At 42.0% G+C, this 23434-nt stretch overlaps 1 protein-coding gene across 1 annotated transcript; it reads left to right on the top strand.

The window, feature by feature from the left end:
* The first annotated feature begins 573 nt into the window (after positions 1-573).
* On the top strand, positions 574-14144 carry LOC149287709 (uncharacterized). The gene is made up of 2 exons (XM_089492565.1): positions 574-625; positions 13041-14144. The coding sequence occupies exons 1-2, from the start codon at positions 574-576 to the stop codon at positions 14102-14104; spliced, it is 1116 nt and encodes a 371-aa protein (XP_089348691.1). The 3' UTR covers positions 14105-14144.
* Positions 14145-23434: the final 9290 nt, after the last annotated feature.

The raw sequence follows: 23434 nt of genomic DNA, 5'->3' as shown, positions 1-23434 counted from the left end.
CTACTGTTGAGGAGGAATATGGAACAGGAGACTGTAAAAGAGTATATGGGGAAATGGGCGCAGGATATGGGATGCAAAATTGAAATGGAAGAATGGCAAAACGCCTGGAATAGAACAAGTAAATTTACAGAAGCACAGGATCTAAAAGAGAACCACATGAAAATAATGAACAGGTGATATTACACCCCATGGAAGCTAAAAAACCCTTATAAATTAGCACAGTGGAATTAATTGTTGGGGGTGTGATTGTGAAAAGGGAAACATCTATCATATATGGTGGCATTGCAGGGAAATCAGACATTTTGGAAGAAAGTACATGACTCAATACAGCAGATATTGGGAATAAAATTCCCAATGAGCCCTAAGTTGTACTTACTCAATATAACTTCGATTTTAAGCCCACAGGACGGAAGACAATATTGGAAGATTATATTATATCTTGTAACAGCAGCTAGAATTGAAATAGCAAAGTTATGGAAGTCAGATGAGACTCCAAGAAGGGAAAATTGTATGCAGAGAGTTAATGATTACAGGGAACGGGAGAAACTCTCTTGTAGGGCTCAGAATTACGATATGGAAAAAGAGAAGAGGAATGGGAAAAGAATGGAACTGAAATCTGAAGCTCGTTGAGGTTTGAATTAACTGGAATTGAATCTACAAAGTCTGTTCTTCAAAAATAGGTTTAAATGTGTATCTCTATTCTCTGATTAATTATAGGTTAGTAGAAGAAAGTTTGAGTCTCCTGCTTAAAGTAAAGCATGATAAAGAAGGAATCGAATACTGCGAAGTTATGCATATGGTATTTTGACAATAGATAAGAACATAAATGAAAACTGATATTATCAATAAGCAATTGGGATATATTGTGTTCATACGTTTTAGAGTTGAGCATAAAAGTTGTGTTTAAAAGCAGGGTTCGGTTATAATATTATGAAAGTGAGCTCTTTGAAAGGCCAAGAAGACAGAAAGCAGAAAGCGGGTCCAAGGAAACTGAAAGATTTGTGACAGTGATGTTATGGATACTGGATTTATATCTTTTTTTCTATTTTTATGGCTCAGTAAATAATAAAGATTATATAAACATCAAATTTGTAATGAAGATTACTATGTATTGTGGGAAGAAATGATAATATCTGGGGGAATATGTACAAAGGATTTACACTGAAAAGGGGAGGGAATAATTCCAATTCAAAATAAAATTGGTATAGGTCAAGTATGAAGATAAATAGAGAATTATGGAGTCTCATCCATAGGGTCGCCATGAGTCTAAATCGACTTGAGGGCAGGTAAGAACAAGAAAAGATGTAGAGACTAGTTAGCTAGAGATAAAAGAGGATTATTTAAAGAAAGGAGCTAGCTGTCGCTTTAGGTTTGGAAGTTTATTCTAATGTATTTTGCATTTAGAATTATATGTATCTATGGCATTCCTATGTACGTTTGGTAATTTAAATATTCTTCATTTGTTTGTTATAAGCTATATGTATTTTTTTTAATTCATCTTTATTTAAGTTTCCAAATACATAAAACACGACCAATACATAATCCAAATAAAAATTGCTTGTAAAAGCAAATCTGAGTCTTGACTGGTCATTTGGGACCCTCTTAAGTCTTCCTTTTCCATCTTCTGAATCTGAGCCCATTTGAATGTCCTTCGCCTTGAAACCTCCCTCCGAAATATGAAGTCTAGCTGTGAATTATTCCTTTACAATTTAAGTAAAAAAAGAAAGAAACTGCAATTTTTTTCTTTCAATTTTACAAAGAAATTTTGTTTACTTCTCTTACTATTTTGTAAGGTTAACAACAACTGAAGAAATATATATTTATACAGATGTTTACATCAATTTCATTGTATGGATCTCTCTCTGTTGTTTTTAATATACACAGTGAGTCATTCAATCATCCTCTGTTGACCTGGGATTTATATAAGAAAGCTAAAAGAAACAGAATATTCTTATATTCAATTTATAACATGCATAGCATAATATTCTTAAAGGTTCTTAAATTTCATTCTCCCAAATCCACTGAGAACAGTAAAAAGAGAGGACTTTGATTAATCCTCCACTAGCGACAATTTAATTCCCATTCTTTTCCCCACTTTATCAAAACTTTCTTCCACTCCTCCTTTCTTCTGCCTTTATCATGATTTTGGCCTATATATGATAGTCTACCCAATTCCTTGGACTCATTTACTTTCAGCATCCAGTTTCCCCAAGTTGGTCTCTTATCAGATTTCCATAATTTAGCTATTTCTGTTCTAGCTGCTGTCACAAAATATGTCTTTTAATACAATAAAGATTTAAAAAAGAAACCTTCTGGGTGACCTTGGGAAAGTCACACTCTCTCAGCCTCAAGGGAAGGCAATGGCAAAGCTCCTCTGAACAAATCTTGCCAAGAACAACCCAGGATAGCGTCTCCATAAGTCAGAAACCACTTCAAGACACACAACAAAAACAACGGTTGTTTTAATGGTCAGAACCTGCCTTGTGTCCCAAATCGGGGGAAGCAGAATATTAATGAAAATGGCAAGACTAAGAAGGGGTTCCCAATCCTGAGAGCAGCCCCCAAGCAGCCCTCTTGCCTTCCACCAAATGCACCTGAAAGGTCCGTGGGACAGCAACCAGGGCCTCCCCAGAAGATCCCAAAACCAGGACAGGTTTCATGCAGGAAAGTAGAGGAAGATCGGTTGCAAAAGACATCTCTGGCACATTTTTTGAATGAGGAAGAACGAGAGTATCTCAGATGACAGCCTGCTCCATTGTGGCTGAGGAAGACCTCTTGTCTTTAAATGTGCTCCATCAATTCCCCAATACAGGGATAACAGCACTTTATTCAGTTTCATATCATCTATTTTAGCATGTCACCTAGAGCAGATATATTGGAGGGAGTTTGTGTCTTGTAATTGTTCCTTTTGTTGTTTTGTTGTAGCCCATTCTTAATTATATGTATTGTCATTGTACTGAAGCCTTTGTGTAACTGTACTCACAATTGCCCTTGTTTATATACAGTCATTCTGTATTACTTACATTAGTAGGTTATTCATAGTAATAAAGTGAAATTAGTTTTTACATTATCATTGTTTAGATGTTATTCTGCATTACATCAGTATGTTATTCAGAGTAGATAAATTGAAGCTGATTTGTGTATTGTAATTGTTCTTTGTATACATACCTTTTCCTCTCATTACATAGCATTACTTTCTTATTACATGTTTCATGTTCACTTAGAATCATAGAATCATAGAGTTGGAAGCGACTACAAGGGCCATCCAGTCCAACCCCATTCTGCCATGCAGGAACTCTCAATCAAAGTATCCTCGACAGATGGCCATCCAGCCTCTGTTTAAAGACCTCTAAAGATCACTGCACTCCGAGGAAGGAGTGTGTCCCAATGTCGAACAGCCCTCACTGTCAGGAAATTCCTCCTAATATTGAGCTGGAATCTCTTTTCCTGTTGCTTGCATCCATTGTTCAGGGTCCTAGTCTCTGGAGCAGCAGAAAACAAGCTTACTCTCTCCTCAATATGACATCCCTTCAAATATTTAAACAGGGCTCTCATATCACCTTCTCTTCTCCAGGATAAACATTCCCACTCCCTCATAGGGCATGGATTCCAGATCCTTCACCATTTTAGTCTCCCTCCTTTGGACACGCTGCAGTTTCTCAATGTCCTTTTTGAATTGTGGGGCCCAGAACTGGACACAATATTCCAGATGGGGCCTGACCAGAGCAGAATATAGTGGGACTATTACTTCCCTTGATCTAGACACTATACTTCTATTGATGCAGCCTAAAATCGCATTGGCCTTGTTAGCTGCCTCATCACACTGTTGACTCATGTTAAACTTGTGGTCTACTTGGACCCCTCGATCCATTTCATAAGTATTTTCATTCAGCCAGGTGTACCTCATCCTATATCTCTGCATTTCATATTTCCACCCTAAGTGCAATACCAAACATTTCTCCGTGTCGAATTTCATTTTGTTAGCTTTAGCCCAGCTTTCTAGTCTATTCAGAACATTTTGAATTTTGATCCTGTCTTCTGGGGTATTAGCTACTCCTCGTAATTTGGTGTCATCTGCAAATTTGATAAGTATGCCCCCAACTCAGTCATCCAAGGCATTGATAAAGATGTTGAATAGCACTGGGCCCAGGACAGAGCCCCACTGGACACCCCACTGGTCACTTTTCTCCAAGATGAAAAGGAGCCACTGTTGAATATCCTTTGGGTTCGGCCAGTCAACCAATTACAAATCCATGTAACAGTTTCCTTGTCCAGCTTGTTTTCATGTTTTTGTTTTATATACTGTTTAATTTTGTTAACTGCTATTAAGGGACATAGCTATGAGATTCTATGATATGGGGTGCACTATAAGCATTTTAACAAATGAACAGGTATTTCAATTCTATGTATTCATATTGTCAGACATAACTCCAGAGAATGTTAGCCTTTTGGATGCCACAAGGTTCCTCTCATTCTTCAGAGCAAGAAGCAACACTTCAGCTGCCTTCTAGAAGATAAAGCAAAAAGGCTTCCAAAAGAACTGAAGCCTTGGGCAAGTCTCACTCTCTCAGCCTCAGAGGATGGCCATGGGAAACCCACTCTGAAGGAACCTGCCAAGAAAACCCCTTCAGATACTCCCATAAGGTCACCATAAGACCTGGAAACAACTGGAAGGCAGACCCCAAGAACAACTTTGGGAAATAGGGGCAAGCCTTGCCTTGGGAAAGTGTAATGACTGGGCTCCAGTCAATGGAGGTCTTCTTCAGGCAGTAAAGGGAGGTTTATGCAAATGCAGAATGACATCACTGCTACGGAAGGCTCTCTTGACCAATCAGAGAGCAAGATGAAGGTTCTTCTGGAAGCTTCCGTGAGAAGGAGATATAAGGCCTGAGAGACCAAGAGACAGTTGGGGGAATTGTGTCAGTTGGAGAGCGAGAGAGAGAGAGTTAAAGAGCGGATCTTGGAAGTTAGTCTCAGAATTGGACACTTAGGTTCATTTATTATTTTAATAGCTTGTATGAACTGAATATTATATACTTACAAATATTGTACCTGCAAGACTCTTAATATCTTGTAGGACTTATATTTCAGTTATATTTTGTTATTTGTAGTAAATAACTCCTTGGAGTATCTACTACTCGACGCTCCTTTTACACGTCTTTTGGCTCGGTTGATGCTTGGGAAGATCAGTAAAGAAGTGGAAATAAGGTTCCTTAACTGGTCCCAGTGAAGGTTAAGGGAAGTCCTTTTATAATTCACTGGATGATGGCAGAGAGATTTCAGGAATTTAAGGGTCTGCTGGGCTAAGAGCCATGATGTCTAAATGTCTAATTAACAATTTGTAAGCCACTCTGGTAGCCTTTTGGCTGAAGAGAGGGCTATATTATTATTATTATTATTATTATTATTATTACAGGGCCGCGGTTTGGCTGCTTGGACCACCAGAGATCATCACAGAGAGTCAGCTGCAAAAACGCATCTCACTCCAGAAAATAAAGGTACTTCAGGAGTTTGCACTCTATCTCTTTCTGTAATAATAGCTACAAAACTGATAATAGCATTTGGGACATTTAGTCTTTTAAAAACAAATATGGCAGATTTAAATGCTGCTTTAAAACCTCTTTCCATCTTCCAGCTTTGTGCTGGTTTTGGGGGTAAATGCGAAAGTGTTGGGAGGGAGGGACTGCCAACAGAATTAGGAGATGCATTGCAGGCTATGGACAGTTTGCGGCCAAGAAAGGTCCAAAACACACGGCAGCAATAGTCCAGTTTGAGAGCGCTTTAACTGCCCTGGCCCAGTGCTAGGGAATCCTGGGAACTGGAGTTTATTGTGGCACCAGAGCCCTCTGACAGAGAAGGCTCAATGTCTCACAAAACTACATCTCCCACAATACCCTAGCACTGAGCCAGGGCAGTTAAAGCAATCTCAGATTGGATTATTGCTGCAGTGTGTTTTGGACTTAGGTGACCCTTGGCAAGTCACACTCTCTCAGCCTCAGAGGATGGCAATGGCATCCCCTCGCTGAATAAACCTGCCAAGGAAACCCCATGATAAGTTTGCCTTAGGGTTGCCATAAATTGGATTAGACTTGAAGACACTCATGAAGAACAGAAAAAAGTCTGCTATTATTTCTCAGGTTGTACATGGGAACGGGGGGCAGTGTGGTGCAATGGTTTGAGTGTTGGGTTACAACTCTGGAGTCCAAGCTCCAGTGCCCCACTCCTCCATGAAACCAGCTGGGTCCCTTGGGCAAGAAGTCACACTCTCTCAGCCTCAGAGGAAGGCAATGGCAAACCTCCTCTGAACAACTCTTGCCAAGAAAACCCCAGGGAAGGCTCCCCAGAAGTCGGCAATGACTTGGAGCCACTCTACAAAAAACTACAAAGCCTCAAGAAAGAGCCAGCGGTGGTTTAGTGGCTGGAGCATTGGACTATGACCCTGGAGCCCAGGGTCCAAATGCCCTCTTGGCCACGGAAATCCACTGAGTGACTCTCTCAGCCTCAGAGGGAGGCACTTGCTAAACCACTTCTGGACAAATCTTGCCAAGAAAAGCCTTCAATGGACTTCCCTTACGGTCACCATAAGTCAGAAACAACTTAGAAGCACACAACGACAACAAGAGCAGTAACAGCACTAACACAAGGCAGCTTGGGAGAAAAGAAGGAAGGAAGGAAGAAGGAAACTAACAAAGAAAGAAAGAAAGAAAGAAAGAAGACTTGGGAGTTGTAGTCCCCTGTTGAGAGGGATTGGAGGGGCTTTACTGCAGGGCAGGACCAGTGTTGGTAAGAAGCCTCAAACTTATTTCCCAGCATGTTTTACCAAAATCCATGGAATCCACCCCATATTACACGGAATATTCAGTCAAAATCCCTTGAAAGTTCCCGTAATGTTAATAATAATAATAATAATAATAATAATAGGATTTATTTATATTTTTATTAATATGGTGGATCTTTAGTAAATAAATGTAAACCTAATTGAATAAAAATAATTGTAACTTATTTCAACTCTCAAAATTACCATTGGACCAAACAAAGAATCTTTCAGTCCTTCTAATACCTTTAAGATACTTATTTGGACATGAAGGGGGGCCAGGAAGATTTATGCAAAATAGAAACGTGTTCGGCTGCAACCACACTGCAGAAATAATCCAGTTTGACACCCCTTTAATTGCCCAGGCTCGGTGCTATGGAATCCTGGGAATTCTAGTTCTGTGAGACATTGAACCTTCTCTCTCAGCAAACTCTGGTATGATAACAAACTACAATTACCGCGACTTCATAGCACTGGGCCATGGCAGTTAAAACGGTATGACACTGGATTGTCTCTGGAGTGAAGATGCAGTCTGAGTTGGTTCCAAGACACACTGCAGAAATAATCCAGTTCAAGACCACTTTAGCTGCCCTGGCTCAGTGCTAGGGAACCCTGGGAATTGTAGTTTTGTGAGAGAGAGCTCTGGTGCCACAATAAACTACAATTCCCATACATCTGAGGAAGTACGCTTAAGTCTAGGAAAGCTCATGCTGCCAACTTTTCTTTTAGTGAGTCTCAAAGGTGCTACACTATCTATCTATCTATCTATCTATCTATCTATCTATCTATCTATCATCATCATCATCACCATTATTATTATCATTATTAAATTCAAATGCAGCTGAAAAAGTGGACTTAAATTGGCAATGCTGATATACTGTAGAGACTTTTTCTCTGGGGCTGTGATCTGGAAGCGTGGAGGCAATTCCCTTGTCAAATCAGGGAATCCTGGGAATTGTAGTTTGCTGTGACACGTATGTATATATACAGTATATGTATGTGTATATATGTCTGTGTGTGTGTGTGTGTGTGTGTGTGTGTCTATATATATAATGTGTGTATATGTGTGTCTGTATGTCTCTCTCTCTCTGTGTGTGTGTGTGTGTGTATCTGTGTGTGTTTATGCATGTTCAACTGAGGACTCAGAGAAGGTTCTAGAACATACTCCATAGTCACAAACAGCACACAAAATGGCCGCCAGAACACAAAATGGCCGCCAGTGTGGCTGGGGCTCCAGGGTCCCTCAGTCCCTCCTGCCTTGTTCCATATTAACTGCAGGAGGAGCCTGTGAGGGTGGGGCAGGGGGCGGGGCCTTCCAGCTCCTCTGCTCCCATTGGCCAGATTAAAGAAGGGGAGGAGTTTCTGCCTCTCTATTTAGCTCTGCGCCCGGAAGAGTGAGTGAGAAGGGGACAGAGAGACAGAGGGAGGGAGGGAGGGAGGGAGGGAGGGAGGGAGGGAGGAAGGAAGGAAGGAAGGAAGGAAGGAAAGAGAGAGAGACAGAGACAGAGACAGAGACAAGGAGGAAGGAAGGAGGCAGAGAGAGAGGGGAGAGGGAGCAGAGGGACAAGGCCTGGAAGTGGTAGGTTTCACTACTGCACTGAGGCCTCCAAGTGCTGAGCCAGAGGTGGCCATTTTGTGTTCTGGCAGCCATTTTGTGCTGCTTGTGACTGTGGGGAATAATATTCTGGAACCTTCTCTGAGGCCTCAGTTGAACAGAGGCATCTCTTTCTCTCCTGAGGCTCCAGAGTCAGAAGGAGGCCAGGGTCCTTGGGCCAAAAGGAAGGAAGTGTGTCTCTTTGTGTGCCTTTGTGTCTCTTTTCAGAGAGGGTTTTCTTATTACAAAGCTCTCCTTCTTCTGGGGATCATGGGTTTTAAAAGGGATCAGAAATGGGGAGGATGCTTTTAATACAAGCCTTTTTCTTCTTCTTCACAAACATTGGGCTTTGGCTTCAAAGAGGAGGCTAGTCCCCCAAACAAGGCCAAAAGTGGCTCCTTTGGGAGGTTTTAAAAGTCTCCCCAGTTTCCTTATTAAGAGATTTTTAGGGAAGAAGGAAGGAGACAGACCAGAATAACTCATATTACCAAGAATGAAACATAAAACAAACAACAAAAATAAGGATTATAGACTAAAACAAACTACTTAATTTTTTAAAGGAAAACCATTATTAGGAGGGTAAAAACAAGACATGGGTGCTTCTATCCTTTTACAATCGACTCAGGATGTATCTGCACTGCAGAAATAATCCAGTTTGAAACCCCTGGCTCCATTCTATGGAATCCTGGGATTTGTAGTTTGTTGTGGCATGAGAACTCTCTGGCAGAGAAGGCTAAGTGTCCTAAAGGTAAAATCCCAGGATTCCATAGCACTGAGCAGTTAAAGCGGTGTCAAAGTGCCTTATTTCTATAGTGTGCATGCAGCCTTCTTCTGAAAGGGGCTGATGCTGGGGAAAAGCACTGGGGACCTCTGCAGGTTTCAGCAGATGGTTTATTTATTTATGATGCACTGATTTCACATCTATCTATGGGGACATAACCAGGGGCCTCTCTAATTCCCCATCCCCTAATCCCCCCCCCCCACTCTAATAAGGCATGGAGTATCTGTTGAGTAGGGGAGCTGAAGTAAATCTATGCTAGGTCCAGGGAGCTTTCTTTGGTGGAGAGGGAGGAAGGGAATGCCCACCTCTGCATTGGGCCAAAGGAGGCATTTGTCACCTGCGTATGTCTCCAGCAGGATGCTGTTCTTTGTGTCTTTGAGTGCTGCAGGGTTTCTTGCCAAGTCAATCCTAATCCTGGTCCCTTTTCTCAGGACCTTCATCTTGACCTCCTTGGACACGGCTTTGGGCCTCTCTTGCTAGAAGTGACCCAAGTGCAGGGCCACCAGGACCCCCTGCCCACCTGATGGCCGAAACAGAGGCCAAGCAGAGGGAGTCGGGCTCCAACAGAAAGAGGCTCCTGAGGTACAACAGCTCTTTGGTAAGCTGCCATCCTTACTATTAGTTTCATCTATGTCTGGTCCGGCTCATGAAAGCAAGCGGAGAACATACTGTCCCAGTTTGGCAGAAAGAGTCCTGGGTAATCCTCTGTCACCTCATTTTTTCAGGGGCTTAGAAAATGTCCTATTTCTCTCTCCTCCTTCCACTTTCCCCATTCTCCTCAGGTCAGTTCAGTTGCTGAAAAATTTGTTCCAAATTCAAAAGAGTGTTCATCCTTTCCACTCAAAAGAGGGGAGAAGGGAGGAGAGGAGGAAGCAGGGTCTTGCCCTTGCCAGGAGACGGAGGCAAAAGCAAACTGCGGTACCCTTCCTCGCTTGTGTGATCTTTATCATACAACTTTGGCCATCTTGACCACCTTCTGGTGTTGCTTAGCCACATGTGTCTTGCTTTCCTCATCTGTGAAATGCTGGGGGATATGGGAGAATATGTCTAGGCCTAAATTGAGGGTGGGCCCAGTGGCCCTCAAACCCAGAGCACTCCCCAGAACTGTTTTTAGCAATGAAATATACCTCTGAAATTAGGTGAGATATGGCTAAATGCACTATAATTCACTGGTGACTAAATGTACTATACATGTTGGGATAGTCAGTATCCTAATCAATCAATAATATTCCAGAAATGGCCTAAATTATATTCTTTATTATATTGTATATTATATTGATAGGATTCGAGACAAACTGGATCTCAAAGGCTGCAGCTTTTTTCTGGCTTGCAGAATTTAAAGTTTATTTCCTGGACTGAATTCTAAAGTGATCAAATAATATTTGCAATGCACCATGTGCTTTCCTCCCCTTTTGCTTAGTCACTCTCTGGATGAGGGCTATTTTCTGTTGCAGGTGACCTTTGCGGATGTGGCGGTATATTTCACCGAAGAGGAATGGAAACTGTTGACAAAAAAGCAGAAACTTATGTACAGTAATGTGATGATGGAGAATTACGAGAATGTGGCCTCTGTGGGTAAGGAACCTGAATCCATTGCCCTTCCTGTTAAGACTGAGGGCCCTTTCATAATTTACTGTCAGAGCGCTATGATTCCACTTTAGAATTATAGAATCAAAGAGTTGAAATAGACCACAAGGATCATCCGGTTCAATCTTCTGCCATGCAGGAATAGACATTCAAAGCACCCCCCCAAGAGATGGCCATCCAACTTCTGTTTAAAGACCTCCAAAGAAAGAGACTCCACCAAACTCTGAGGGAGTATATTCCACTGTTGAAGAGCCCTTACTCTCAGGAAGTTCTTCCTAAAGGTTAAGTGGAATCTCTTGTCCCTGTGGCTTGCATCCATTGTTCCATGTCCTTTTCTCTGGAGTAGCAGAAAGCAAGCTTGCTCCATCCTGAATATGACATCTCTTCAAATATTTGAACAGGGCTGTCATATCCACTCTTAACCTTCTCTTCTCCAAGCTAAACATGCCCAGCTCCCTAAGTCGTTCCTCAGAGAACATGGTTTCCAGACCATTCACCATTTTGGTTTCCCTCCTCTGGACATGCTCCAGCTTCTCAACATCTGTTTGAATTGTCGTCCCAGAACTGGACACAGGATTATTGCAAGTGAGCCTTGACCAAAACAGAATAGAGTGGCACAATTACTTCCCTTGATCTTGACACTATACTCCTATTGATACAGCCTAGGATCACTTTGGCCTTTTTAGCTGCTGCATCACACTGTTGACACATGTTCAACTTGTACTCTACTACCATTCCTAGTTCCCTTTCACACGTAATTTAACTGTCATAACAACTTCCTGCGGAATCTTGGAATTTCTAGTTTTAGTGAGGCACTATTGTCTCCACTTTGTAAGGTTTCTAAATATCAAATCCTAAACTGCCAATTCTGGAATGTTGTGGGACGCAAGTGCTATGCTTTTAGGGGAGTTTGGTACTTAGCTCAATAGAAAGAAATCGTTTTACTGGGGCAATAGTGACCTCTGGACTCAGCCAATCTATAGCAGTTCCTGAATCAAACAGATCTTCAGTGGGATTTGAAATAGGTTTTTGTGTTTTATTTAGGGGGAAAGCAAAACACAGAGACACATACATAGAAGTGTTCACGCACACACACAAGAACTAGGTAACAAAGGTGGGTGTGGTGAATAGATATAAGGCTTTGATAATGATGATACGTTATCTATCCAGATCTTTATTCCAATTGCTTAGGATTTGAAATAAGGAGAGGTCCGTAGTTCCCATGACAATTGGGGTTGGTGAGTGCATTGAGGTGTTTAGCCATGAAAACAAACAGAGTGTCTATCTGTAACTGGACTGACACCGAAGAACAGCAAGTCGGGGCTGATATTTATACTGAAATTGGTTTCTGCTTGGGAGCAGAAACTGTGGGTTCAGAAAGGTTTATATCACTTTAGAATATTTCCTTTGTGGGGGAAGAATGGTGTGAAACGAATTGAATGCAATGGGTGTTTGATGCAAATACATCAGACAAAAGGAATTAGCTCACCGCCTCTCAGATTCTTGTTGGCTCTGAATTTTGATCGCGTTCACAAGCCAATGTACGCTACAATCTGAGGGTGATGCACCCAAATACAGCTCAAAAATATCATAGCAGAGTACGGACGCAAATATCCAGATACAGGCATTGGCAATGCAATGACCACTTTTCACACTTAAAAATAAGTCACAAACACAGTCGATTTCATCGAAATCCTTGGAGCTTCTCTATCTTGAGTTGCAAAATAATACAAATATTTGCAAGCTCTCCTCTCCGACTTCCATCAACTTCACCATCCTTGTACACACAACTCAGATCCAATCCACTCCAATCCTCATGTGAGCTGTATACTGTATTGGTTGTGAGTCCTCTCCTGGTGCCAAACAGCATGAAGCATCCTCTGCCGTTAGCTTGCATCATGCCTTGGGCTCTGACTCAGCATTCAGTGGCCGTCTCACAGGATATGATGCCACCTGTCAATCAAAGTATTTTTGCACATGTTTAATTGAATATTTTTTTTCAACAGTCCTTTGACTATCTTCTTCTACTGATTCCCTCAAGGCAGTTCCCATATGGTCTCTTCTTTGCTAGCTCCTATGAGTAAGAATGCAACTGTTCAATGGATTTAGGGGCATAAGCATCAGGGTCATGATTAGGTTACTCACAGCAACTTTATTAATTTAATCTCTAAGAAGGAGGGATTAATGAGGGCTAAATCATGCAGTAACACCCTCCTCTATTAAGTCTGATTTTCAGTCTCATCTGTAATTGTCGTTCTTTACAGAAAAACATTTGAGTCATGAGAGAGTCCACACAGGAAAGAGGTCACATAAATGCCAGCATTGTGGGAAACATTTTGCTTACAAGTCAATCCTAGTCATGCATCAGAGAGTCCACACAGGAGAGAAGACATACAAATGCCAGCGTTGTGGGAAATGTTTTTCTCGGAAGTCAATCCTAATGATACATCAGAGAGTCCACACAGGAGAGAAGCCATACAAATGCCAGCGTTGTGGGAAATGTTTTTCTTGTAAGTCACACGTAGTGTCACATCAGAGAGTCCACACAGGAGAGAAGCCATACAAATGCCAGCATTGTGGGAAAAGTTTCTCTCAGAAGTCAAGCCTAGTGACACATCAGAGAGTCCACACAGGAGAGAAGCCATACAAATGCCAGAATTGTGGAAAATGTTTTTCCTCGAAGTCGCACCTAGTGACACATCAGAGAGTCCACACAGGAAAGAAGCCATACAAATGCCAGCGTTGTGGGAAATGTTTTTCTTGGAAGTCAATCCTAATGATACATCAGAGAATCCACACAGGAGAGAAGCCATACAAATGCCAGCGTTGTGGGAAATGTTTTTCTTGTAAGTCACACGTAGTGTCACATCAGAGAGTCCACACAGGAGAGAAGCCATACAAATGCCAGCGTTGTGGGAAAGGTTTTTCTTGTAAGTCACACGTAGTGTCACATCAGAGAGTCCACACAGGAGAGAAGCCATACAAATGCCAGCGTTGTGGGAAATGTTTTTCTCAGAAGTCAATCCTAATGATACATCAGAGAGTCCACACAGGAGAGAAACCATACAAATGCCAGCGTTGTGGGAAATGTTTTTCTCGGAAATCAATCCTAATGATACATCAGAGAGTCCACACAGGAGAGAAGCCATACAAATGCCAGCGTTGTGGGAAAGGTTTTTCTCAGAAGTCAGACCTAATGAAACATCAGAGAGTCCACACAGGAGAGAAGCCATACAAATGCCAGCATTGTGGGAAATGTTTTCCTCAGAAGTCACACCTAGTGAAACATCAGAGAGTCCACAGAGGAGAGAAGCCACACAAATCCTAACATTATATTTGTCAATAACGAATACAACAAATATATTTTCAATCCAGCAGTGCAAAGCAAAGGCCCTTGTCATCTTATTTGTAAAATTTGTCTGTCAATATGTCTCTATGTTTTCAAGTTGGATTATGTTACGTTTAGGTTTTAATTGCCAATAGTATAGATAATTGCTTTGGTTTGTCAGTTTGGCTGGGGATTGTGGGTTGTGGTATAGGTTAGGTAGATGGGAGGTTGGGATTTGGGTTGCAGCTGGTTAGAATAGTTATGGGAATTATAGCTTTTGCAATGTGTGGGATTTTGGCTTAAGAAAGTTGGGGCAAGTATTAACAGAAAGGGCTAGTTTCTGGGAATGGCAAAAGGGGGCCTTGTTACCTGTGGGGCAGAGACTGTGGGAATTGGAGGTGGGGGCTATGTTTGGAAGAGGGTGATATTTTAGGTTTTAGGGGTTTTAATGTATTGTTTGTATTGGAGTGGTCAGTTCTGGCTTAATCACTGAATTTCTATGTGTTCTCAATAAAGTTCTTTACTGTTTCAACACACTGGACTTTGATGCACAGAATTTCTGAATTTGCCCAAAACTGACCCTTTCTACTCTCCTCAGTTCTCAACTCCATTCCCAGCCATAAGAACATCACAGACACACAGACACAAACATAAAGGATACACAGAGAGAGCTATATTTCCAAAGCAGAGCCTTCCTTTCCTGCCTTTCCCTCCTGAGTCCAGCTCTGCACCTTGGGCTCCATTGCGGTCTCCTCAAAGGAAGAAAGGAGGGAAGGAAGGGGAGGCCACTGAACCCCGGCGCATACCTTCCTTTGCCACAAAGGCCGCCAGCGGAATAAGCAGCAGCATCTAGGACCTGGCAATCCCTGCGCATGCTGAGGAGGGGCCTTTGGGACTATATGCGCCTGCACAGTCTCAGCCCCAGAAGCCATTGCTGCCCTCACAGTCTGTTCTGAGGGAGGGAGGGAAGTGGGGAGAGCCCTTGTTCATTCAGAAGAATGGCTGGAGGGGAGAAGCCCCTCTTCTCTCCCCAAAGAAAGGCAGGGGTCCTGCAAGGCCTCCTCTCCCTCTTTCCTTCCCTGCCCCCTCCTTGGATTCCTTGGGTCCAGGGTACTTGGGGAGTTATTGTGAGAAATGAAGGCCGGTGGGACCCTTGGAGAGAGGCATGGCCATGGAGGGGAGGGGGATCCAAAGGTAAAAAGGTCTTTGAGGAGCCCCCTCCCTTGTGGAAAGTGGGGCCGAGGAGAGACCCTCTCTTCTGATGCTTCATTTGGGGAAGAGTTTTGTGCCAAATAGAAAGCATCGCACAGGATTGGATTCAATGGAATTTTTCTTTGGGGAGGGGAGTTTTCTCTGGAGTCCTGAGGGAGGGGGCTCTGGGGGGGGGGAGAGAAGAGCCAAAATCCTCTTGGCCAAAGCCAAGAGGAGGGAGACGGAGGGACCTCAAAACTCTGGCAATCCCCTGTCAACCTGGGAACTAGGCTTAGAGACCCACAGGATCCAGATTGGGCACCCCCTCACATACTTACCTTTTCCTTCACAACAACCCTGCAGAGGAGGACCAACAGAGAGACCCACAGCCCCAGAAACACCCCCCCCCCCCAGTTCTGGAGGCATACTGAAAGGGCTTTTGACCCCCTTGAAGAGATGTTATTATTATTATTATTATTATTATTATTCTAATTTTTCCTCAATGGAATCAAAGAGGATTACAGTAATAAAATAACATACAATTTAAGAAATACAATTAAAATTCCAAAACCCCCAACCCTTCTCCCAATTATAAAAACATTAATCAACCTTTAAAAATCCTATTAAACAGCAAGAAAATTTAAAACTTTCATAACACAATACAGTAAAAAAGTTTTATTCGGGCGAGAAATGGGTTGTTTTCTGAAGGAGAGGTGGGAGGGCAGGAACGATATACATCAATAGCAATTTCCATCACACTAACGATGGCAAGGGTCAGGGTCAGGAGGAGGGGGAGGCAAGTCAATAGATCTCATCTAGTCTGGAAAGAGGTCCGTCTTAATAGCCTTCCTAAAGGCTTCCAAGGTGTTAATAGGACGGATCTCATCCGGAGGTCGTTCCAGAGTGAACCAACACCTTGTATCTTGCCCAGAAACTAATGGGCAGCCAGTGGAGGGATTTAAGAACCCGTGTAATGTGGGCAGTTCTAGAAGAGCCCGTAACCAACCTGGCTGCCATATTCTGTACTAATTGAAGTTTCTGAACTTGGCACAAGGATAGCTCCATGTAGAGTGCATTAGAGAAGTCGATCCAAGAGGTGAGCAGCGCATGTACTACTGTTTCAAGGTCTCCCTGTTCCCCGCCCCATGTCTCCAAATGATCTCACCCAGCAGCTTCATGTAAATGTTGAATAGCACTGGGAACAGAATCACGCTTTGAGGGATGTCCGACTTGAGCTCCCTCTTGGATGAAGAACTGTCCCCAAGTGACAGGAATCTGCCTGAGAGGTAGGACCTGAACCATTGGAAAGCCATGCCCCAATTCCCAACTCTCCCATATGTTCCAGAAGGATACTGTGGTCAGTGGTATTGAAGGCCGCTGAGAGGCCTTCAATAGCACCAGCAGGGTCACATTTCCCCTTTTCAAAGAGCTGTCGATTGTCAGACAGAGATCACCGACTAAGGTGACCATGGCAGTCTCAACTCTGTAACCCATCCTAAATCCAGTTTGAAATGGATGTAGAAAAATCCATTTCTTCCAAGACTGCTTGGAGTTGAATGGCGACTTCCCTCTCAATTGCCTTGCCTAAGAATATTAAGATCCAAACTGGCCTGTAATTGTTTCTGTCCAGAGGGTCAAGGGAAGGCTTTTTGTAGAAGTGGTTTAACCACCGCCTCTTTGAGGCAAGATGGAAGAGAGCCTTCCCTGAAAGATGCATTAGTTATATTTTTAGCAGCATCTTGATGTTATCTTCCCCCTGGATGGCCAGCCTATATGGGCAAGGATCAAGAGAGCAAGTGGTCTTTTTCATACTCCCAAGGAGCTTCTCCACATCCTCTGTACTAACTGACTCAAATTGATCCAGAATAACAGTATGGGCGGAGGCTCTGGATACCTCTCCTGTCACTTCTGTCGTAAGGCCGGCATCCAAATCGGCTCTCATCTGAGAGATTTTGTCTGTGAAGAAGTTATTAAAAACATCACAACAGGCTTTTGTAGGTTCTAATAAAGAGTTCAGGGTTCTGGAAGCTATATATTAAATGGGACAGTGTTGAAAAATATGTAGTTTGGCAAATGGGTGATATAACCCAAGAAAATGGTTTAGTTCACAGAGACTGGAAGAATCTTAAAGTAAAAGTTGAAAGAATAGATGTGTATATGCAGAACATGTTCACGTCTATAAACTTCGCTGTCAAACATACTGGTGGCGACCAGATGACAGACAAGCGTTGGTGGGACCCCAAAAGCCATCAACCAACTGGAAAAGGAGATTCAACAGAGGGAAAAAGACCAAAGATTGTGATGAACTATCTAGAGAACGGGATGATTTTGATAAGGGACACTTTACGGTCTACAGAAGAAGATGTAAAGATTGCTCAGCGCACTCAAGGAATGTGGTCCAGTGAAACAGGAGGAAGCAAAGACTTTTTACTAGATGAGGTGTTAAGTCCACAGCCGGTAAAAAGAAACACATGGTCAGTTACAAGGACTGATCCAGAGAAGACTCCTAAAAAGGACAAGGATATAATTGAGTTGATAGACTAGAAAACCAATATATTGTTGTTTGCCATTAGTATAATGGAAGATGAAATGTTTTCAAAACCATACTGGGAACAGGGCAAAGTGGTTGGAGATAATGCTCCATCAATAAGAGAAAAGGGTTAAAAGATTAAATATGTTTGATAACAACATTTAAATGGAACATATAAAGATCTAAAGTTGGGAAAAAGGTTATTTAAGTGTTATTAAAATATTAAAACCCAACAAGTGATAAGGGATATGGATATAATATGCTAAATGTATAAGAAAATGATGGTAAGTTGTTATAACAGGTAGAACTGATATTAGACATATGTTTAAAAGGGGAACATACAGGAAAACACCAAAGATATTTAAGTTGGTAATGGTTATTGATAAAACAAGTATATGAAATATATCACATGTGTCACCTGATGTGTGTATAATGTTATATATAATGGGTAAGTATAATTGATAACTGGGAGTTCCTTGGACCATAGAACCGTTTGGTTCTGTGTCTCAATGAACCTATTAAAGGGGGAGGCGTCTGACGGACTGACTTACAAACCAGCCAATCAGAAGCCAGAGACTCTAAGCCAATCAGGTGCTGGCTGAGGAGTTTGAAGCTTCCGCTTGGCAGTTGGGTGGAGTCAGTTAGGGTTTGCAATCCTGAGGGAAGAAGCGGGAGTTCAGTGGGAGATAGTTATAGAGAGGATGGGAACAGTAGAGTCCAAGAGAGGACTGGGTTCCCATAGTTCCTGAGGGATGGTTACTTAAGGAACTGCTTTGTCCAGAGAGGGACAGGATTAGTTCTGGAGAGTCTAGAAGAGAGACTCAGTGGAACCAGACTCAGGAAGAGGGCTTTGGCTTACATCATTTCTTGAGTGATAGTATAGCCTGCGTGGCAGAGTTATTATTATTACTATAGAGTTAAAATCAGCCCTGTATATATGTAACGAAAGAAGACAGAGTAACAACTCCATCTCAAAGATACCTTTGCCTATTCTGTGTTAAAAATAAACTTACATTCTTGTTTAACCAGCCGCTTGGTCTGTGTTTTACAATCCATCCACACGACTGTCCTTCAAACACCCAAAGAAGTGTCAGGTCAAAATAGAAGAGAGGATTGTGAATCGTTACGTCATCTATTAGAGATTTAAATCTGATTCTAGGTTTTTCCCTTCCCAGATGGATTTTTGCAGGTCCTTCTGCCGTTCTAAAAATGGTTTGTCATTAAGAAGGATAGTATAGTCTGAAATGAAAATAGTAATGTAGGAAGTACGTTCCTTTTAACTGCCCTGATCCGTCCCAAGAGGGATAGGTTGAGTTTAGGCCATCTATTGGGATCTTGTTTGATATCACCCCATATTTTCTTGTAGCTGTTTTTAAAGAGCTCTTGGTTTTTAGGGGTGAACTCAACACCTAGATATTTGACCTTTTCTTCCACTTTAAAGCCAGTCACTTCTTGTAGATTTTCCTGATCATTCTTTTGTTAAATTTATTGGTAACATTTTTGTCTTATTCCTGTTAATCCGGAAACCTGAATGCTGTCCGTATTCCTTTAATTTATAAATTTATAAAGCAGGGGATTAACACTTTCTATTGGGTCAGATAAGTATATCACCATGTCGTCCGCGTATAGTTTAAGTTTGTACTCTTCCTGTTTTATTTCCAGGCCTTTGGTCTTCTTATCTCCTTTAATGCTAGGACTCAGAGTCTCTAAAGTGGCCATAAATAACAAAGGTGAGAGGAGTATCTCTCATTACAGGTAACGCCTTCATTTTCCCCCATTAATAATAAGCCTCGCTGTTTGTTTTCTATAGATTGCATCTATCCAGATGATAAAGCTATCTCCTAAAACCATTTTTCTTAAGGTTTCCAGCATGAAGTTCTAATTAACTTCATCAAATGCCTTTTCGGCCTCAAGAAAAATCATAGCTGCTTTTTTATCTATTTTCTTCTCATAGAAGTCTATAATATCTAGTAAATTCCTCGTGTTGTTTCTAAGGTGCCTTTTTGGGAGGAATCCTGTTTGGTCTTCCTTTATGATATTTTGTAGGGTTTTCTAAAATCTTTCTGCTAAGACCATTGCAAAGATTTTATAATCGTTGTTAAGGAGAGAAATCGGTCTGAAATGTTTGACCTCCAGCACCTCTTTATTTTCTTTAGGAATCAGTGCAATATCAGCTATCTTCCAAGAGTCAGGCGTTATTCTTTGTGAGAGTCTATTCGTGATTTCTACTAGGGGTTTAATTAGCTCTTTCTGTAAGCTCTTGTAATATATTGCTCTTAGGCCATCCGGCCCTGGTGCTTTGGACGCCTTGGTTTTACTGGGCAGACTCTTCTGTTTTGCGACCCAGGAGCTTGCTCTAAACATCTTCTCCACCTCAAGGAGAAAAGATTCATTATCTAGGTCCATAAATTCAGCCAAGGCCGGTATTATCCTTTTATATAGATCTTCATCCTTCTGTTCAGGAAGACCTCTTATTCTAAGACATCGCTCCGTAAATCTTTAATCGTAAATCTCTAATTTAATTCTTTCTGCTGTATCTTCAGTATGTTCTTTTGTTAATCTCTCTATCTCTTTTCCCGATTTTTTATTTTCTTCCTCCAGGAATGTCACTCTTTCCCTGGTTTGTGATAATTAAGATGTTATCTTTTCCAGAGAGTATTTATGTTAAGCAACGGGTGGACACTAAACCAACAGAATCCCCAGACTTTCCCTAGTCTTTAAGCTGAGGCAAATACATTCAATGTGGTCCATCTTACGGATAGGTATCCTGGCCAAAGCAACATTGTCTTTATGGGCCAAAGCGACGTCCTCTTACCTGCTCACTGATGGAGAACCCGGCTGGTAAGGCCCGATCCCAGGTGGCTGAGCTCTCATCACCCAGCCAGGTCTCCATGAAACAAGCCAGGTCAGCCTCTTCATCCAGTAGGAGATCATGGACTATGTGTGTTTTATTTTTGACTGACCTGGCATTACATAAGAGCAGGGAAAGGTTCTGTGGTTGGTTTGGTATGCTCTCCAGCCCTTTTGGGATAGCAGGGGGAATGGAAGGGGAGAGAGATATCTGTCAGGGTCCTAATTGCAGCCCCTCTTGCATCGCAAAAGGCAGTACTTTGAAAAAGGAACAGCTTTTATTGAAGAAGATACATACAATAGAAGTGACTTTTTTGTCAGGAATGAAAGAACTTATAAACCTATCACTTTTCTAACCATATCAATTAACTCCACCCCATTAACCAATAAATTATTAATTGGATAGCCTTTTCCCACGCAGTGTCCTCCCATATGGGATTCTGGCAGCATTTCTAAAAACAATTAAGCTCTCATGTGCCTTGGACCATAGAACTCAGCCACACAACAGTTTAATTAACATTATGGCTTAACAATATGTGTGTGTGTGTGTGTGTGTGTGTGTATCTATATATCTATATCTATCTATCTATCTATCTATCTATAGATATAGATATATAGATATATTATGAAACCTCAGCCATCCCAATCTAATACGATACCATATTATATATATATATATATATATATATATATATATATAAAAAATTAAAAGATAAGAAGCATAAACCCATAACAACATAATACAATATAACAATACCAATAACTCTCTAGGTTCCCCCTCCTTTTACAGAAACCAGTCTTTTAAACCCAAGCCTCTGTTAGAAGGGTGATTCCTGCACATTCCAATCCTAGCAAACAATCACATTCTTTAGCCATGATCTCCCTGCCTCTTTCTAGTATCTTCAATTAAAGCACATATTAAAACATATTTTTAATGCACCATAAATCCCAGCTATCTTAACTCTAATTTAAAGCTAAACCTATAACCCTTATGGCATCAATCCCTAAATGAATAAATGCATGAATGAAGGGATTCATGACATATTGTGACTTCAGGCTGGTGCTCTTTACCTGAATGGGACTGGCCCATTGTGATCTCAGGCCGATGCTCCTTCTCTGCTGCCATGACATGGGACCATTCTGAATTTAGGCTAGTGCTGATTACCTGAAGGACTGAGATGTGGCCATTTTGACTTCAGGCTTCTGCTCCTTGGGTGAAGGATTGAGACGGTGCTATTGTGACTTCAGGGTGGTGCTGTAAACCTGAAGGATTGAGACTGTCCCATTGCAACCTCTGGCTGATGCTCCTTGCCTGAAAGATTGAGATGGGAGAATTGTCACTTCAGACTGGTGCTGTATACCTGAAGGACTGGGACTGGCCCATTGCGTGTCAGAAACAGTGTATAAGGGTTCTGTCATAAAGAGTAAAAATATTAGGGTTTGGTAATTAGAGTTAATGTAGGAGTGATAGTTGTAGTTCATAATAGGCAGTGTAGAGTGATGAGTTATAGAAAGCATGTAATGGAAAATGATAGAACGACAGATGGAGTGGCTTTCAGATGAAGGAGGGCATTTGGAGAGGGGCTGGGGTTGCAGCTGGAGACTGGTTATCAAGGAGGAGTGAAGCTGGCTTGGGAACACCGCTCTTCAAGGTGAGGCTGTCTGGGAGAAGGGAAGGGGGAGTATACACAACCTTAGTATCTATGCAACCTCCGCTTGTGTTGCTTTAGCTTGGGAATTGGGGGCTTGCTTAGGGAGGGGTTGAGTGGGTTAAGAAGGGAGCAAGTGCCTTTGGACTTCAGACTTTGCAAAAAGGTGTTAATGGATGTTTCTGCCTGGATTCATTAATAAAGCTTCTTTTGTTTCAAATGAGTTTTATTTTTTGAGCACAAGACTGACTCCAGATCTCACCATTTGCAAAGTCTCACAGTTTTAACTCCAAGGGAGACCGAGGAACAAGAAGAGTTCCTGGAGATCCTGGTGGTGGAGGAGCACCTGCCTTCTTCAGAGGAACTAGGGCCAAGCCCAAGACTGGGAAACCTCCTGAAGCTCACACCATCCAGGCCACCACTGGAGGATTTGGGTTTCCGGCCCCAGACTGGGGAAAGGAAGGCCGTCAGGGGTCAGAGTGACAGCCTGGGACCTGGCAGTGGGGGAGTCGCTTGATAGCCGCCCCAGGACAGAAGAAGCCCAGGTAGACGTTTATTGAATGGACGAAGACATAAAGGAATTAAAGGACCTTATGAAGTGGATGGCGCCCAAGTTAAAGATGCGGAGGAGGAAGACGTCAGAGGCGAACCGAGGGAAGCTGATGCTCCTTACATGAAGCATTGAGACTGTCCCATTGTGATCTTTGGTTTTCAAACTCTTCACCATTTTAGTCGCCCTGCTTTGGACGTGCTCCAGTTTCTCAACGTCCTTTTTTAATTGTGGTGCCCACAATATTCCAGGTGACCAAAGCAGAATAGAGTGGCACTATTACATCCCTTGATCTAGATACTATACTTCTATTGATGCAGCCTAAAATCGCATTAGCCTTGTTAGCTGCCGCATCACACTGTTGATTCATGTTCAACTTGTCGTCTACCTGGGTCTCCCAGATCACTTTCACACGTAGTTTCATTCATCCAGGTGTCTCCATCGTATATCTGTGCATTTCATTTTTCCGCCCTAAATGCAGTACCTTACATTTCTCCAAATTGAATTAAATTTTGTTAGCTTTGGCCCAGCTTTCTAGACTATTCAGGTCATTTTGAATT

Source organism: Sceloporus occidentalis, unplaced genomic scaffold, assembly GCF_023333645.1.
Source record: "Sceloporus occidentalis isolate IW3139 unplaced genomic scaffold, rSceOcc1.0.p SCAF_57, whole genome shotgun sequence".
In the NCBI taxonomy this organism is placed as follows: Eukaryota; Metazoa; Chordata; class Lepidosauria; order Squamata; family Phrynosomatidae; genus Sceloporus; species Sceloporus occidentalis.
The sequence above is the reverse complement of the archived record's forward strand: the minus strand, read 5'-3'. Positions and strand labels throughout refer to the sequence as shown.

Excerpts from the sequence above, each read along its gene's own strand:
- LOC149287709 (XM_089492565.1), top strand. The coding sequence starts at position 574 with ATGGAAAAAGAGAAGAGGAATGGGAAAAGAATGGAACTGAAATCTGAA. Across the intron at positions 626-13,040 it reads GGAACTGAAATCTGAAGCTC|AAAAACATTTGAGTCATGAG; the intron begins GTTGAGGTTTGA and ends CGTTCTTTACAG.